The 17,669-nt window shown below is 62.8% G+C and overlaps 1 protein-coding gene across 1 annotated transcript; it reads left to right on the top strand.

Moving 5' to 3' along the window:
• Window positions 1–2,181: 2,181 nt before the first annotated feature.
• Window positions 2,182–16,021, top strand: LOC141919095 (uncharacterized). The gene is given in 16 exon segments (XM_074814080.1): window positions 2,182–2,390; window positions 2,438–2,930; window positions 2,933–7,140; window positions 7,239–8,158; window positions 8,263–12,625; window positions 12,670–12,758; window positions 12,880–13,116; window positions 13,278–13,385; window positions 13,475–13,602; window positions 14,065–14,123; window positions 14,221–14,369; window positions 14,490–14,558; window positions 15,004–15,166; window positions 15,274–15,435; window positions 15,526–15,778; window positions 15,886–16,021. Coding segments are annotated over 16 exon segments (11,649 nt in total). The 3' UTR covers window positions 15,925–16,021.
• The last annotated feature ends 1,648 nt before the right edge of the window (window positions 16,022–17,669 follow it).

Below are 17,669 nucleotides of genomic sequence, written 5' to 3'. Positions count from 1 at the left end.
TTGGGATACTGGGGGACACTGGGAGACACTGGGAGAGACTGGGAGAGACTGGTGGGATACTGGGAGAGACTGGGGGACACTGGGAGACACTGGGAGACACTGGGGGACACTGGGAGAGACTGGGAGACACTGGGAGACACTGGTGGGACACTGGGTGAGACTGGGAGACACTGGAAGACACTGGGAGACACTGGGAGAGACTGGGGCACACTGGGAGAGACTGGTGGGAGACTGGGAGACACTGGAAGACACTGGGAGACACTGGGAGACACTGGGAGAGACTGGTGGGATACTGGGGGACACTGGGAGAGACTGGGAGAGACTGGGAGAGACTGGGAGAGACTGGTGGGATACTGGGAGAGACTGGGGGACACTGGGAGACACTGGGAGACACTGGGAGACACTGGGAGACACTGGGGGACACTGGGAGAGACTGGGAGACACTGGGAGACACTGGTGGGACACTGGGTGAGACTGGGAGACACTGGAAGACACTGGGAGACACTGGGAGAGACTGGGGCACACTGGGAGAGACTGGTGGGAGACTGGGAGACACTGGAAGACACTGGAAGACACTGGGAGACACTGGGAGACACTGGGAGAGACTGGTGGGATACTGGGGGACACTGGGAGAGACTGGGAGAGACTGGGAGAGACTGGGAGAGACTGGTGGGATACTGGGAGAGACTGGGGGACACTGGGAGACACTGGGAGACACTGGGAGAGACTGGAAGACACTGGGAGAGACTGGGAGAGGCTGGGAGAACCTGGTAGGATACTGGGAGACACTGGGAGACACTGGGGGGACCCCAAATCTGTCCCTCCCCCCCCCCAAGGCCCCCCAGCGCTGGGACCCCCCCGTGTCCCCCCCCGTGTCCCCAGTGACCCCCGTGTCCCCCCCAAACCCCCCCCTGTGTCCCCCCCCCCCCCATTCCTCCTCCCCATACCGCCCCCCCCCCCGCCCCAGGGCGTGGCCGTGACGTGGTGACATTCCCCGACGCCGCTGTCACCCCGCGCTGCCACGCCCCTCCCCCCATCCCACAGCCCAGATTGGGGTCAAAGGTCGAAGACGTCACCCCCCACCCCACCCCTCACCCCCCGTATTTCTGGGGCCACCACCGGGGCCACGGGGCTCAGTCGAGCCGGTGGAGCCACGGAGGAAGGTCACGGCCATGGCCGGGGGGCCGCGGGGGTGGGCGGCCATCTTGGTCACCTGGATGGTGGCAGGTGGGTTTGGTGGCCCACCAGGCCCCTGGGGGGGGGGACACAAGATGGCGGGAGGTCAACAGGGGTGGGGTGGGTCCACGGGATGTGGTGGGGGTGGTCGTGAGGAGGAGGAAGGTCACGGCCATGGCTGGGGGGCCATGGGGGTGGGCGGCCATCTTGGTCGTGGCAGGTGGGTTTGGTGGCCCACCAGGCCCCTGGGGGGGACACAAGATGGCGGGAGGTCCACGGGGGTGCGGTGGGTCCATGGGACGTGGTGGGGGTGGTCGTGAGGAGGAGGAGGAGGAGGAGGAAGAAGGTCACGGCCATGGTGGGGGTCCACGGAGGTGGGCGCCATCTTGGTCGCCTGGATGGTGGCAGGTGGGTTTGGTGGCCCACCAGGCCCCTGGGGATGGGGACACAAGATGGCGGGAGGTCCACGGGGGTGCGGTGGGTCCATGGGACGTGGTGGGGGTGGTCGTGAGGAGGAGGAGGAGGAGGAAGAGGAAGGTGGTGGCCTCCTCCGTGGGGGGGGACACGTGTTGGGGGACGGTTTGGGGGGGTTGAACCTCGGCTGAAGCCACCGGTGGGGAGGAGACCTTGGGGGGGGGGGGGGGGTGTGGCACTGGGTACCACAGGAGCCACCACGGGCCCCTTGGCCACCGGAGCCACCTCCACGGGGGTCACCTCCCCCCCAACGCCCACCCCAAGAGTTGACCCCCCCCCAACGGCTCCACCACCACAGGTCAGTTGTCCACGTCCTTCTCGGCCACCGGAGCCACCCCCAGCGTTGCCACCTCCTCGGAGGTGACCTTCCCCCCTTCCACCGCCCCGGGAGACTCGTCCACGTTCTTGTGGGCCACCACAGCCACCTCCAGGGCATCTCCCACCCCCTCAGAAGGTGCCTCCACGTCCTCCTCGATCCCCGGAGCCACCCCCAGCGCTGTGACCCCCACAGACGTGACCTCCACGGGACCCATGACCACCTCAGGACACTCCTCCACGTCCTTCTCCACCACTGAAGCCACCTCCAGCGCTGCCACCTCCACCGAGGTGACCACAGGATCCACAACTACCTCAGGACACTCCTCCACGTCCTCCTCAACCACTGGAGCCACCCCCAGCACTGTCACCTCCTCAGAGGTGACCTCCTCACCAGCCCCCACCACCCCAGAAGACCTTTCCACGTCCTTCTCCACCACAGGAGCCACCTCCACCACTGTCACCCCCACAGACGTGACCTCCACGGGACCCACGACCACCTCAGGACACTCCTCCACGTCTTTCCCGCCACCAGACCCACCTCCAGCGCTGCCACCACCACAGAGGTGACCTCAGCAACTTCCACAACCACCTCAGGAGACCTTTCCACGTCCGTCCTGACCACTGGACCCACCTCCAGCAGCGCCACCTCCACAGACGTGACCTCCACTGGACCCACGACCACCTCAGGACACTCCTCCACGTCTTCCCCACCCACTGAAGCCACCTCCACAGAGGTGACCTCTTCAACAGCCCCCACCACCTCAGGAGACCTTTCCACGTTCTCCTCGACCACTGAAGCCACCTCCAGCACTGTCACCACCACAGACGTGACCTCCACGGCATCTCCCACCCCCTCAGAAGATGCTTCCACATCCTTTTCCACCACCAGAGCCACCCCTACTGCTGCCACCCCCACAGACGTGACCTCCACAGGGTCCACGACCACCCAGGAGACTCCTCCACGTCTTCCTCAACCACTGGAGCCACCCCCAGCACTGTCACCTCCTCAGAGGTGACCTCCACACCAGCCCCCACCACCCCAGAAGACCTTTCCACGTTCTTCTCCACCACGGCAGCCACCTCCACCGCTCTCACCCCCACAGACGTGACCTCCACGGGACCCACGACCACCTCAGGAGTCTCCTCTACATCCTTCTCCACCACTGGAGCCACCTCCAGCGCTGCCACCTCCACTGATGTCACCTCCTCACCAACCCCCACCACCTCCCAAGATGCCTCCACCCTCTTCTCCACCACAGGAGCCACCTCCACTGATGTGACCCCCACAGAGGTGACCTCCACGGCTTCCACGGCCACCTCAGAAGACTTGTCCACGTCTTTCCCGGCCACTGGAGATACCTCCAGCGCCGCCACCTCCACAGAGGTGACCTTCATGACATCTCCCACCCCTTCAGGTGACATATCCACGTCCTCCTTGACCACAGAAGCCACCTCCACTCCTGTCCCCTCAACACAGGTGACCTCGGTGACATCCGTGACCAGCACAGCTGATGTATCCACGTCCTCCACCGCTGAAGCCACCTCCAGCGCTGTCACCTCCCCAGAGGTCACCTCCACGGGATCGCCCACCACCTCAGAAGACCCTTCCACGACCTTCTCGACCACTGGAGCCACCTCTACTGCTGTCACCCCCTCAGAGGTGTCCTCCACAGCAGCCCCCACCACACCGGAAGAACTTTCCACGTTCTTCTCGACCACTGGAGTCACCTCTACCCCTGTCACCTCCACAGATGAGACCTCCACAGGATCCACAACCACCCTGGGAGACTCCTCCACGTCCTTCTCAACCACTGGAGCCACCTCCAGCGCTGCCACCTCCTCAGATGTGACCTCCACAGCCTCCGTGACCACCTCAGGAGAACTTTCCACGTCCTTCCTGACTACTGGAGCCACCCCCAGCGCTGCCACCTCCACAGACGTGACCTCCACGCTACCCACGACCACCTCAGGAGACTCGTCCACGTCTTTCCCAGCCACTGGACCCACCTCCAGCGCTGCCACCCCCACAGAGGTGACCTCCATGACATCTCCCACCCCTTCAGGTGGTGCCTCCACGTCCTTCACCACTGAAGCCACCTCCACTCCTGACACCTCCACAGATGTCACCTCTACCACAGCCCCCACCACTTCCGAAGATGCTTCCACCCTTTTCTCCACCACTGGAGCCACCTCCAGCACTGCCACCCCCACAGACGTGACCCCCACAGGATCCACAACCACCTCAGGAGAACTTTCCACGTCCTTCTCGACCACTGGAGCCACCCCCAGCACTGTCACTCCCTCAGAGGTGACCTCCACAGCATCTCCCACCCCTTCAGGTGGTGCCTCCACGTCCTCAGCCACTGAAGCCACCTCCAGTGCTGCCGCCTCCTCAGAGGTGACCTCTGCAGCAGCCCTCACCACCCCAGAAGACCTTTCAACTTCCTTCTCCACCACTGGAGCCACCTCCCCTGCTGTCACCCCCACAGACGTGACCTCCACGGGACCCACGACCACCTCAGGACACTCCTCCACGTCTGCCCCACCCACTGAAGCCACCTCCAGATTTGCCACCAGCACAGATGTGACCTCTTCAACAGTCCCCACCACCTCAGAAGATGCTTCCACGTCCTTCTCAACCACTGGAGCCACCCCCAGCACTGTCACCCCCACAGAGGTGACCTCCATGGGAACCACGACCACGTCAGGACACTCCTCCACGTCTTTCCCGGCCACTGAAGCCACCTCCAGCGTTGTCACCCCCACAGAGGTGACCTCCACAGGACCCACGACCACCTCAGGAGACTCATCCACATCCTTCCCGGCCACTGGACCCACCTCCAGCGCTGCCACCTCCCCAGAGGTGACCTCCACACCTTCCACGACCACCTCTGGACACTCCTCCACGTCCTTCTCCACCACAGGAGCCACCTCCAGCGCTGCCACCCCCACAGACGTGACCTCCACAGCATCTCCCACCCCTTCAGGTGGTGCCTCCACGTCCTCAGCTACTGAAGCCACCTCCAGTGCTGCCACCTCCTCAGAGGTGACCTCCACACCAGCCCCCACCACCCCAGAAGACCTTTCAACTTCCTTCTCCACCACTGGAGCCACCTCCCCTGCTGTCACCCCCACAGACGAGACCTCCATGGGACCCACAACCACCTCAGGACACTCCTCCACGTCTGCCCCACCCACTGAAGACACCTCCAGCGCTGCCACCAGCACAGACGTGACCTCAACAACTTCCACAACCACCTCAGGAGACCTTTCCACGTCCTTCCTGACCACTGAAGCCACCTCCAGCGTTGCCACCCCCACAGAGGTGACCTCCATGGGATCCCCCACCCCCTCAGGAGACCTTTCCACGTCCTTCTCCACCACTGGACCCACCTCCACCGCTCTCAGCTCCACAGACGTGACCTCCATGGGACCCACGACCACTTCAGGAGATTCCTCCACGTTTTCCCCCACCACTGGAGCCACCTCCAGCTCTGCCACCTCCTCAGAGGTGACCTCCTCACCAGCCCCCACCACCTCAGAAGATATTTCCACCCTCTTCTCCACCACTGTCACCCCCACAGACGAGACCTCCACGGGACCCACGACCACCTCCGGACACTCCTCCATGTCTTCCCCACCCACTGAAGCCACCTCCAGCGCTGCCACCTCCTCAGACGTGACCTCAGCAACTTCCACAACCACCTCAGGAGACCTTTCCACGTCCTTCCTGACCACTGAAGCCACCTCCAGCAGCGCCACCTCCACAGACGTGACCTCTTCAACAGTCCCCACCACCTCCAAAGGTGCCTCCACATCCTTCTCAACCACTGGAGCCACCTCCACCACTCTCACCCCCACAGACGTGACCTCCATGGGACCCACGACCACCTCAGGAGATTCCTCCACGTCTTTCCCCACCACTGTAGCCACCACCAGCACTGTCACCTCCTCAGAGGTGACCTCCACAGCTTCCATGACCACCTCAGGACACTTCTCCACGTCCTTGTCCACCACTGGAGCCACCCCCAGCACTGTCACCCCCACAGATGTGACCTCCACAGGACCCACAACCACCTCAGAAGCCTCATCCTCATCTTTCCCAGCCACCGAAGCCACCTCCAGCAGTGCCACACCCACAGAGGTGACCTCCATGGGATCCCCCAACACCTCAGAAGAACTTTCCACGTCCTTCTCCACCACTGGAGCCACCTCCACCCCTCTCAGCTCCACAGTGGTGACCTCCACAGGACCCACGACCACCTCAGGAGACTCATCCACGTCTTTCCCGGCCATTGGACACACCTCCAGCGCTGCCACCTCCCCAGAGGTGACCTCCATGACATCTCCCACCCCTTCAGGTGATGCCTCCACGTCCTTCTCAACTACTGAAGCCGCCACCAGCAGTGCCACCTCCCCAGAGGTGACCTCCACAGCTTCCACGACCAACTCCGGACACTCCTCCACGTCCTTGTCCACCACTGGAGCCGCCCCCAGCACTGTCACCCCCACAGATGTGACCTCCACAGGACCCACAACCACCTCAGAAGCCTCATCCACATCTTTCCCAGCCACTGAAGCCACCTCCAGCAGTGCCACCCCCACAGAGGTGACCTCCATGGGATCCACGGCCACCTCAGGGGACTCCACCACGATTTCCTTGACCAGTGGAGCCACCTCCAGCGCTGCCACCTCCACCGACGTATCCTCCTCACCACCTCCCACCACCCCAGAAGAACTTTCCACGTTCTTCTCAACCACAGGAGCCACCTCCCCTCCTGTCACCTCCACACAGGTGACCTCAATGGCACCAGCAACAACCTCAGACACATCCACGTCCTTGACCACTGAAGCCACGTCCACAGAGGTGACCTCCACGGCAGCTCCCACCCCCACAGAAGATGCCTCCACGCTCTTCTCCACCACTGGAGCCACCTCTACTGCTGCCAATCCCACCGAGGTGACCTCCATGGGATCCACAACCACCCCAGGACACTCCTCCACGTCTCTCTTGACCACTGAAGCCACCTCCAGCGCTGCCACCTCCTCAGACGTGACCTCCACAGCAGCTTCCACCACCCCAGAAGACCTTTCCACGTCCTTCTCCACCACTGGAGCCACCTCCCCTGCTGTCACCCCCACAGACGTGACCTCCACGGGACCCATGACCACGTCAGGACACTCCTCCACGTCTTTCCCGGCCACTGAAGCCACCTCCAGCAGTGCCACCCCCACAGAGGTGACCTCCACAGGATCCCCCACCCCCTCAGAAGAACTTTCCACGTCCTTCTCCACCACTGGAGCCACCTCCACCGCTCTCACCCCACAGACGTGACCTCCACAGGACCCACAACCACCTCAGAAGACCCATCCACATCTTTCCCAGCCACTGAAGCCACCTCCAGCGTTGCCACCCCCACAGAGGTGACCTCCACGGGATCCACAACCACCCCAGGACACTCCTCCACGTCTCTCTTGACCACTGAAGCCACCTCCAGCGCTGCCACCTCCTCAGAGGTGACCTCCACGGCATCTTCCACAGCCTCAGAAGATGTTTCCCCGTCCTCAACCACTGAAGCCACCTCCAGCGCTGCCACCTCCACCGTTGTCACCTCCTCACCAGCCCCCACCACCTCCCAAGATGCCTCCACCATCTTCTCCGCCACTGGAGCCACCTCCCCTGCTGTCACCTCCACAGAGTCCACGACCACCCCAGGAGACTTCTCCACGTCTTCCCCCACTACTGGAGCCACCTCCAGCACTGTCACGTCCCCAGAGGTGACCTCCACGGCATCTTCCACACCCTCAGGTGATGCTTCCACGTCCTTCTCCACCACAGGAGCCACCTCTACTGCTGCCACCCCAACAGATGTGACCTCCACGGCATCTCCCACCCCTTCAGGTGGTGCCACCACGTCCTCAGCTACTGAAGCCACCTCCAGTGCTGCCACCTCCTCAGAGGTGACCTCCACAGCAGCGCCCACCACCCCAGAAGACCTTTCAACTTCCTTCTCCACCACCACAGCCACCTCCCCTGCTGTCACCTCCATAGATGGAACCTCCACAGGATCCACAACCACCCCAGGAGACTCCTCCACGTCCTTCCTGACCACTGAAGCCACCTCCAGCAGCGCCACCTCCACAGACGTGACCTCTTCAACAGTCCCCACCCCTCAGAAGGCCTTTCCACGTCCTTCTCAACTTCTGGAGCCACCCCCAGCACAGTCACCCCCACAGAGGTGACCTCCATGGGAACCACGACCACGTCAGGACACTCCTCCACGTCTTTCCCAGCCACCGAAGCCACCTCCAGCATTGCCACTCCCACAGAGGTGACCTCCACGGGATCCCCCACCCCCTCAGAAGACCTTTCCACGTCCTTCTCCACCACTGGAGCCACCTCCACCGCTCTCACCCCCACAGATGTGACCTCCACGGGACCTCCCACGCCATCAGGTAATGCCTCCACGTCCTTCTCCACCACTGGAGCCACGTCCCCTGCTGTCCCCTCAACAGAGTTGACCTTGGTGACATCCGTGACCAGCACAGCTGATGTATCCACGTCCTCCTCCACCGCTGAAGCCACCTCCAGCGCTGTCACCCCCCACAGAGGTCACCTCCATGGGAGCCCCCACCACCTCAGAAGAACTTTCCACATCCTTCTCCACCACTGGAGCCACCTCCTCTGCTGTCACTTCCTCAGATGTCACCTCTACCGCAGCTCCACTACCTCCGAAGATGCTTCCACGTCCTCAACCACTGGAGCCACCCCCAGCACTGTCACCTCCTCAGAGGTGACCTCCATGGCATCTTCCACACCCTCAGGTGATGCCTCCACGTCCTTCTCCACCACAGGAGCCACCTCTGCTGCTGCCTCCCCCACAGATGTGACCTCCACGGGACCCACAACAACCTCAGGAGACTCCTCCACATCTTCACCCACCACCGGAGCCACCTCCAGCGCTGCCACCTCCTCAGAGGTGACCTCCACGTCATCTCCCACCCCTTCAGGTGGTGCCTCCACATCCTCAACTACTGAAGCCACGTCCAGCGCTGTCACCCCCACAGGCCTGACCTCTACGGGACCCACGACCACCTCAGGACACTCCTCCACATCTTTCCCAGCCACTGAAGCCACCTCCAGTGCTGCCACCTCCTCAGAGGTCACCTCCACAGCAGCCCCCACCACCTCAGAAGACCTCTCCATGTCCTCCTCAACCACTGGAGCCACATCCCCTGCTGTCACCTCCTCAGATGTCACCTCTACCACAGCCCCCACCACCTCAGAAGGTGCCTCCACGTCCTTCTCCACCACAGGAGCCACCTCCACCACTGTCACACCCACAGACGTGACCTCCACGGGACCCACGACCACTTCAGGAGACTCCTCCACATCTTCCCCACCCACCGAAGCCACCTCCAGTGCTTCCACCACCACAGAGGTGACCTCAGCAACTTCCACAACCACCTCAGGAGACCTTTCCACGTCCATCCTGACCACTGGACCCACCTCCAGCAGCGCCACCTCCACAGACGTGACCTCCACTGGACCCACGACCACCTCAGGACACTCCTCCACGTCTTCCCCACCCACTGAAGCCACCTCCAGCGCTGTCACCCCCACAGAGGTGACCTCCACAGGATCTCCCACCACCCCAGAAGACCTTTCCACGTCCTTCTCCACCACTGGAGCCACGTCCCCTGCTGTCCCCTCAACAGAGTTGACCTCGGTGACATCCATGACCACCACAGATGACGTATCCACATCCTCCTCCACCACTGAAGCCACCTCCAGCGCTGTCACCCCCACAGAGGTGACCTCTTCACCAGCCCCCACCACCCCAGAAGACCTTTCCACGTCCTTCTCCACTACAGGAGCCACCTCTCCTGCTGTCACTTCCTCAGAGGTGACCTCCTCAGCAGCTCCCACCCCCTCCGAAGATGCCTCCACGGTCTTCTCAACCACTGGAGCCACCTCCAGCGCTGCCACCTCCTCAGAGTTGACCTCCACAGCCTCCATGACCACGTCAGGAGACCTTTCCACGTCCTTCCTGACCACTGAAGCCACTTCCAGCAGCGCCACCTCCACAGACGTGACCTCCACAGGGTCCACAACCATCTCAAACCTTTCCACGTCCTCCTCGATCACTGGGACCACCCCCAGCACTGTCACATCCCCAGAGGTTACCTCCACATCATCTTTCACACCCTCAGGTGATGCTTCCACGTCCTTCTCCACCACAGGAGCCACCTCTACTGCTGCCACCCCCACAGAGGTGACCTCCACGGGACCCACGACCACATCAGAAGACTCGTCCACGTCTTTCCCGGCCACTGAAGCCACCTCCAGCGTTGCCACCTCCTCAGAGGTGACCTCCACGGCATCTTCCACACCCTCAGAAGATGCCTCCACGTCCTTCCTGACCACTGGAGCCACCCCCAGCACTGTCACCTCCCCAGAGTTCACCTCCACACCAGCCCCCACCACCTCAGGAGACCTTTCCACGTTCTTCTCCACCACAGGAGCCACCTCCAGCGCTGCCACCTCCTCAGATGTCACCTCTACCGCAGCTCCCACCACTTCTGAAGGTGCCTCCACGTCCTTCTCCACCACAGGAGCCACCTCTACTGCTGCCACCCCCACAGATGTGACCTCCACGGGACCCATGACCACATCAGAAGACTCGTCCACGTCTTTCCCGGCCACTGAAGCCACCTCCAGTGCTGCCACCCCCACAGAGGTGACCTCCACGACATCTCCCACCCCTTCAGGTGGTGCCTCCACGTCCTTCTCAACTACTGAAGCCACCTCCAGCGCTGTCACCTCCTCAGATGTCACCTCTACCGCAGCCCCCACCACCTCCGAAGGTGCCTCCACGTCCTTCTCAACCACAGGAGCCACCTCCACTGATTTTACCCCCACCGAGGTGACCTCCTCACCAGCCTCCTCCACCTCAGAAGACCTTTCCACGTCCTCCTCGACCACTGGAGCTACCTCTCCTGCTGTCACCTCCTCAGATGTCACCTCCTCACCAGGCCTCACCACCCCACAAGATACCTCCACCCTCTTCTCGACCTCTGGGGCCACCTCCACAGATGTGTCCTCCACGGCTTCCACGGCCACCTCCGGAGACTCCTCCACATCTTTCTCCACCACTGGAGCCACCTCCAGCAGTGCCACCTCCACCGATGTGACCTCCTCACCAGCCCCCACCACCTCTGGAGACGTATCCACGTCCTTCTCCACTGGAGCCACCCCCACAGGCGTGACCTCCATGGGACCCACAACCACCTCAGGAGACTTGTCCACGTCTTTCCCAGCCACTGAACCCACCTCCAGCACAGTCACCTCCTCAGAGGTGACCTCCACACCAGCCCCCACCACCTCAGGAGACCTTTCCACGTTTTTCTCCACCACAGGAGCCACCTCCACCGCTGTCACCTCCTCAGATGTCACCTCTACCGCAGCCCCCACCACCTCCGAAGGTGCCTCCACGTCCTTCTCAACCACAGGAGCCACCTCCACTGATTTTCTCCCCACCGAGTTGACCTCACCAGCCCCCACCACCTCAGAAGACCTTTCCACATCCTTTTCCACCACAGGAGCCACCTCCAGTGCTGCCACCACCACAGAGGTGACTTCCACGACACCTCCCACCCCTTCAGGTGGTGCCTCCACGTCCTTCACAACTACTGAAGCCACCTCCAGCACCGTCACCTCCTCAGATGTGACCTCAACAACTTCCATAACCACCTCAGGAGACCTTTCCACGTCCTTCCTGACCACTGAAGCCACCTCCAGCAGCGCCACCTCCACAGACCTGACCTCTTCAACAGTCCCCACCCCCTCAGAAGATGTTTCCACGTTCTCCTCGACCACTGGAGCCACCTCCACTGATTTTACCCCCATAGCAGTGACCTCCTCACCAACCCCCACCACCCCAGAACTTTCCACATCCTTCTCCACCACAGGAGCCACCTCCACCACTGCCACCTCCTCAGATGTAACTTCCACGGGACCCATGACGACCTCAGGACACTCCTCCATGTCTTCCCCTACCACAGGAGCCACCTCCAGCACTGGCACCACCACAGAGGTGACCTTCACATCTTCCACCACCTCAGGAGACTCCTCCACATCCTTCTCCACCACTGGAGCCACCTCCAGTGCTGCCACCTCCTCAGATGTGACTTCTACCACAGCCCCCACCACCTCTGAAGATGTTTCCACCCTCTTCTCCACCACTGGAGCCACCTCCACCACTGTCACCCCCACAGATGTGACCTCCACGGGACCCACGACCACCTCAGGAGACTCCTCCACATCCTTCTCCACCACTGGAGCCACGTCCAGTGCTGCCACCTCCAGTGATGTGACCTCGCCAGCCCCCACCACCTCCGGAGACCTTTCCTCAGTCTTCCCCACCACTGAAGACACCTCCACCCACTTGACCTCCACAGGAGCCCCCACCCCCCAACCAACCTCCACAGCACCCACCACCTCCCAGTTGACCTCCACAGCACCCACCAACCCCCACACAACCTCCACAGCACGCACCACCCCTCAGTTGACCTCCACAGCACCCACCGTCACCCCATTGACCTCCACAGCACCCACCACCCCCAACATGACCTCCACAGCACCCACCACCCCTCAGTTGACCTCCACAGCACCCACCACCCCCCACACGACCTCCACAGCACCCACCACCTCCCAGTTGACCTCCACAGCACCCACCGTCACCCCATTGACCTCCACAGCACCCACCACCTCCCAATTGACCTCCACAGCACCCACCACCCCCCACATGACCTCCACAGCACCCACCACCCCTCAGTTGACCTCCACAGCACCCACCACCCCCAACATGACCTCCACAGCACCCACCACCTCCCAGTTGACCTCCACAGCACCCACCACCCCCAACACGACCTCCACAGCACCCACCACCCCCAACATGACCTCCACAGCACCCACCATCACCCCATTGACCTCCACAGCACCCACCACCCCCCGCACGACCTCCACAGCACCCACCACCTCCCAGTTGACCTCCACAGCACCCACCACCCCCCACACAACCTCCACAGCACCCACCCCCACCCAACCACCCATCACAACCACCTCCCCCCCAGTTATTCCTTCAGGTGAGTCCATCCCCCCCCTTCCTCCACCCCAAAGCACCATCGTGCCCCACCCATAACCCCCCCACCCATCACCCCGCTCCAAGCAGGTCCCCCTGGCCCCAAGGGGGTCCCCCAAGGTGCCCCCTGACCCCCCCCTCCCCAATTTCTGTCCCCCCCCACAGGCGTCTGCCAGAACGGAGGCACCTACACCAGCGCCGGGTGCCTCTGCACCCCGACTTTCTACGGCCCCTCCTGCGAGTTCTCCACCAACTCCTTCGAGACCAACCTCCGTGAGTGACCACCTCCCGCTCCGTGACCACCTTTGTCCCCTCCCTGGCCACCGTGGGCCACTGCTTCAAAGCTCTTTGTGTCCTTCCAGCCTACCCGGGGACGATCGTGGCCGCCGTGGGGATGGTGGTGACGGTCACCAACTTCAACTACACGGAGCAGCTGACGGACCCCGAGTCGGAGGCGTTCGGCTCCTTCGATGGGCACTTCCGGAAGGAGGTGAGGGCAAAAGGGGCCACCTTGTCCCCCTCTGTGGCCACCATGGACACCTCGTCCCCTCCATGGCCACCTTGTCCCCCTCATCCCCTCCATGGCCACCTTGTCCCCTCCATGGCCACCTTGTCCCCTCTGTGGCCATCTGTGGCCACCTTGTCCCCTCCATGGCCACCTTGTCCCCCTCATTCCCTCCATGGCCACCTCATCCCCTCCATGGCCACCTTGTTCCTTCCGTGGCCACCTTGTCCCCCTCATCCCCTCTGTGACCACCTGTCCCCCTCTGTGACCACCTTGTCCCTCCTTGGCCACCTTGTCCCTTCTGTGGCCATCTGTGGCCACCTTGTCCCCTCCATGACCACCTTATCCCCTCCATGGCCACATTGTCCCCCCCCGTGGCCACCTTGTCCCCCCCGTGGCCACCTTGTCCCCCTCCCCGGTGGCTCCCATCACCCTTTGGCTTTACAGATACAGAAGATCTACGGGCCCATCCCTGGCTACGAGGGCATCAGGATCATCAGCCTCAAGTAAGGGGGAGGGACCCCCCATATCGGGGTGTTGGGGGGTCAATGGGGTGACCCCACCCCACCCCTCCCCCCTCACTCTCTCCCCTCCCCCCCAAAGACCCGGCAGCATCGTGGTGGACCACGAGATCTTCGTCACGACCACCAAGAGCAGCGACACGGCCCAGAAGTTCGAGGCCATCACGAAGACGTTGGTGGCCACGTTGCACCAGGCCGAGGCCAACCAGGGCGTTTGCCAACACAACACCTGTGGGTGCCCCCCGCCCCCCCCAAACCTCCCCAGACCCCCCATCTCCCACCCCCCAGACCCCCTCGTCCCCCCACGTGGTGGCTAATTGATGTCTTCTCCTCCTGGCCACTGGCCCACAGCCGTCCTCTGCCTCACCGTGGCACCCGACCCCGTCGTCAGGAACATGGAGGAAGCGTCTTCCCTGGACGGTGGGACCTCGGGGACCCTCCTCACCCCCCCAGTAGCCCCCCAGTACCCCCAGTGGCCCCCCAGTTCCCCCAGTCCCCCCAGTTCCCCCAGTGCCATCATCTCCTTCCCCACCCCCTCCTTGCCCACCCCACCATCTCCTTGCCCACCCCACCCCCTCCTTGCCCTCCCCACCGGTTCCTTGCCCACCCCACCCCCTCCTTGCCCACCCCACCACCTTCTTGCCCTCCCCACCAGTTCCTTGCCCACCCCACCCCCTCCTTGCCCACCCCACCAGTTCCTTGCCCTCCCCACTAGTTCCTTGCCCACCCCACCACCTCCTTGCCCACCCCACCACCTCCTTGCCCACCCCACCACCTCCTTGCCCACCCCACCAGTTCGTTGCCCACCCCACCACCTCCTTGCCCACCCCACCATTCCCTTGCCCACCCAACCCTCCCCCCCCAGATATCTGCTGGCAACGAGCCCCCCCGGACTACCGCGACTTCTACCACGCCGTGACCACTCAAGGCATCATCCATTGCGTCACCAATTGCACCCCCAACACGCCCAACACCATCGATTGCCACCACGGCCAGTGCCGCGTCACCCGGGCCGGTCCCCGCTGCTTGTGAGTTGCCACCACGGGCTCCCGTGGCCACCAACTTGGGTGGGTGAGGGGTCTCCAGCGTCCCGTGGGCCTGACCCTGGCTCCTCCCCCCCTCCCCATTTTCCCAGTTGCCAGGATGAAGCCCTGTACTGGTACACGGGCTCCCAGTGCTCCGGTCGCGTCAGCAAGTTGGCCACCGGGTTGGGGTTGGTGGCCACCATCTTGCTCATCGGTTGCATTGTTCTCGCCGCCATATTGATCAGGAAACGCCGGAAGAGGCACGTGCTGAGGTAGAACCCCCCAATTTTTGGGGGACCCCCCCCCAATCTTCCATCTTTGTGTCCCCCCCCATCTTGACACCCTCTTGTTGCCCCCCCCAGGGACCTTCAACCCAACGCTGGTGGCAACTGGTACGACGCCGACGACGGCTTCACCTGGAGCTCACCCGACGGTTTCCTCTACCGCAACTTGGGGGCCGACCCCCCCCTGGGTGACCCCCAACCTCAACCACAGCCCAAAATCGTGGGGAACGCCCCCCAAAAATCACCGACCCCCCCCCACCGGCAACCCCACGGGGGCGAGGAGACGCGACGTGACTTCACACCTCGCTTGGAGCTGGTGGACACCACCCCGGTACGGCCACTGTAGGACAACCCTCCCCCCTTCTAAAAAATGGGGATCCCCCCCCAAAATGGGGACCCCCACCCCCCTCCCTCACCTCTTTCTCTCCCCTCCCCCAGATGAAGATCTCCAGGCCAAAGGTCACGACCCGTCTATGACCCCTCCCCCCCAACTCGCCGAGGGGACAACCGGAGTGAAGGGACCCCCCAACCTCCACCCGACGGATCTTCTGCACCCCAAAAAAAATGAGACACCCCCCAACTGCACCTCCCCCCCCCCCACCAAAATCCACCCACCGTGGCCGGGCCACGGGCGCGCGGGTCGCGCCGGCAGCGGGGTGAGATTTTTTTTGGGGTGAAAAACCAATATTTATTATTTATGGATGAAATCGGCGGCGCCGGGCGCCCCAAAATCCCCGGGTTGAGCCCGGATTTGGGGGTGGGGGAGGGTGGGGGGTCCCCAACAATGACGATGTGTGTGTGTGTGTGTCCCCCACCCCCCAACACGGAGGAGAAGCCCCTTAATGGGGGCGCAGGACTCCGAGGGGGGGGGGGGGGGGCAGGTTGTGGTGACCTTTGACCCCCCCTCACACCCCCCCTCCCCCCCCAATTTCACACGCGGGTCACGTGTCGTAATAAATTTATTATTATTAATTATTTATCTTAATTACCGTGTTATCTTAATTACTGTGTTTTTCTCTCCGGGTGGAGACTCACTGGGCTTATTGGGGGGGGGAATCACGTGACTCCAGAGCACTTTTACCCCTCCCCCACATGACGGAGAAGCCCTGAGGGGGGGGTGGGGGGGGGGTGGGAGGGTCCCCAGTAGCCCGGAGGGGGTCCCCAGTAGCCCGGGGTTCAGGGTGAGGCTCAGCCCTGAGGTGTTGTGGAGGATATTGGGGAGCAGGAGGCAACTGGGTCATACTGGGATGAACTGGGGAGCGCTGGGAGGTGCTGGGACGCACTGGGGAGCACGTGGCACCCAGAACCAAACTGGGAAGTGCTGGGAAGTACTGGGGAGCACGTGGCACCCAGGACAAACTGGGAGGTGCTGGGACACACTGGGGAGCACGTGGCACCCAGAACCAAACTGGGAGGTACTGGGAAGTACTGGGGAGCACGTGGCATCCAGAACAAACTGGGAAGTACTGGGAAGTACTGGGGAGCACGTGGCATCCAGGACAAACTGGGAGGTACTGGGATGTGCTGGGGAGCACATGGCACCCAGAAACAAACTGGGAAGTACTGGGATGCACTGGGGAGCACGTGGCACCCAGAACAAACTGGGGAGGCCTGGGAAGTACTGGGACACACTGGGAAGTACTGGGACACACTGGGGAGCCCTGGGAGGTACTGGGACACACTGGGGAGCACGTGACATCCAAAACACACTGGGACATGCTGGGAAGTACTGGGATACACTGGGGAGCCCAGAAGGAGGTGCTGGGACACACTGGGGAGCACGTGGCACCCAGAAACAAACTGGGAAGTACTGGGATGTACTGGGGAACACGTGGCACCCAGGACAAACTGGGAAGGACTGGGAAGTATTGGGATACACTGGGGAGCCCTGGGCGGCACTGGGACACACTGGGAGGTACTGGGACTCACTGGGAAAGAGGAACCACGGCGGGGGGGGGGACACACACACACGGACACGAACCCGACGCCACCAGCACCTCGGACAGCGCCGGGCCTGGGGTGGGGGGGCACCCATGGGTGCCTTGGGGTGGGAGGGAGCAGTGGGGAGCACCCATGGGTGCCCAGGGGGGCGGGTGACCCTGGAGAACCCCCCTATAGGTGCCACCAGAGGGGCGGGCCACCCCCAACCCCCACTGCCACGTTGGTGACCACCAAGCGCCAGGTCGGGGCCAGGATGACACCGGGGGGGGGGGGGTGGGGCT

Source organism: Strix aluco, unplaced genomic scaffold (genome assembly GCF_031877795.1).
Source record: "Strix aluco isolate bStrAlu1 unplaced genomic scaffold, bStrAlu1.hap1 HAP1_SCAFFOLD_149, whole genome shotgun sequence".
NCBI lineage: Eukaryota > Metazoa > Chordata > Aves > Strigiformes > Strigidae > Strix > Strix aluco.
The sequence above is the reverse complement of the archived record's forward strand: the minus strand, read 5'-3'. Positions and strand labels throughout refer to the sequence as shown.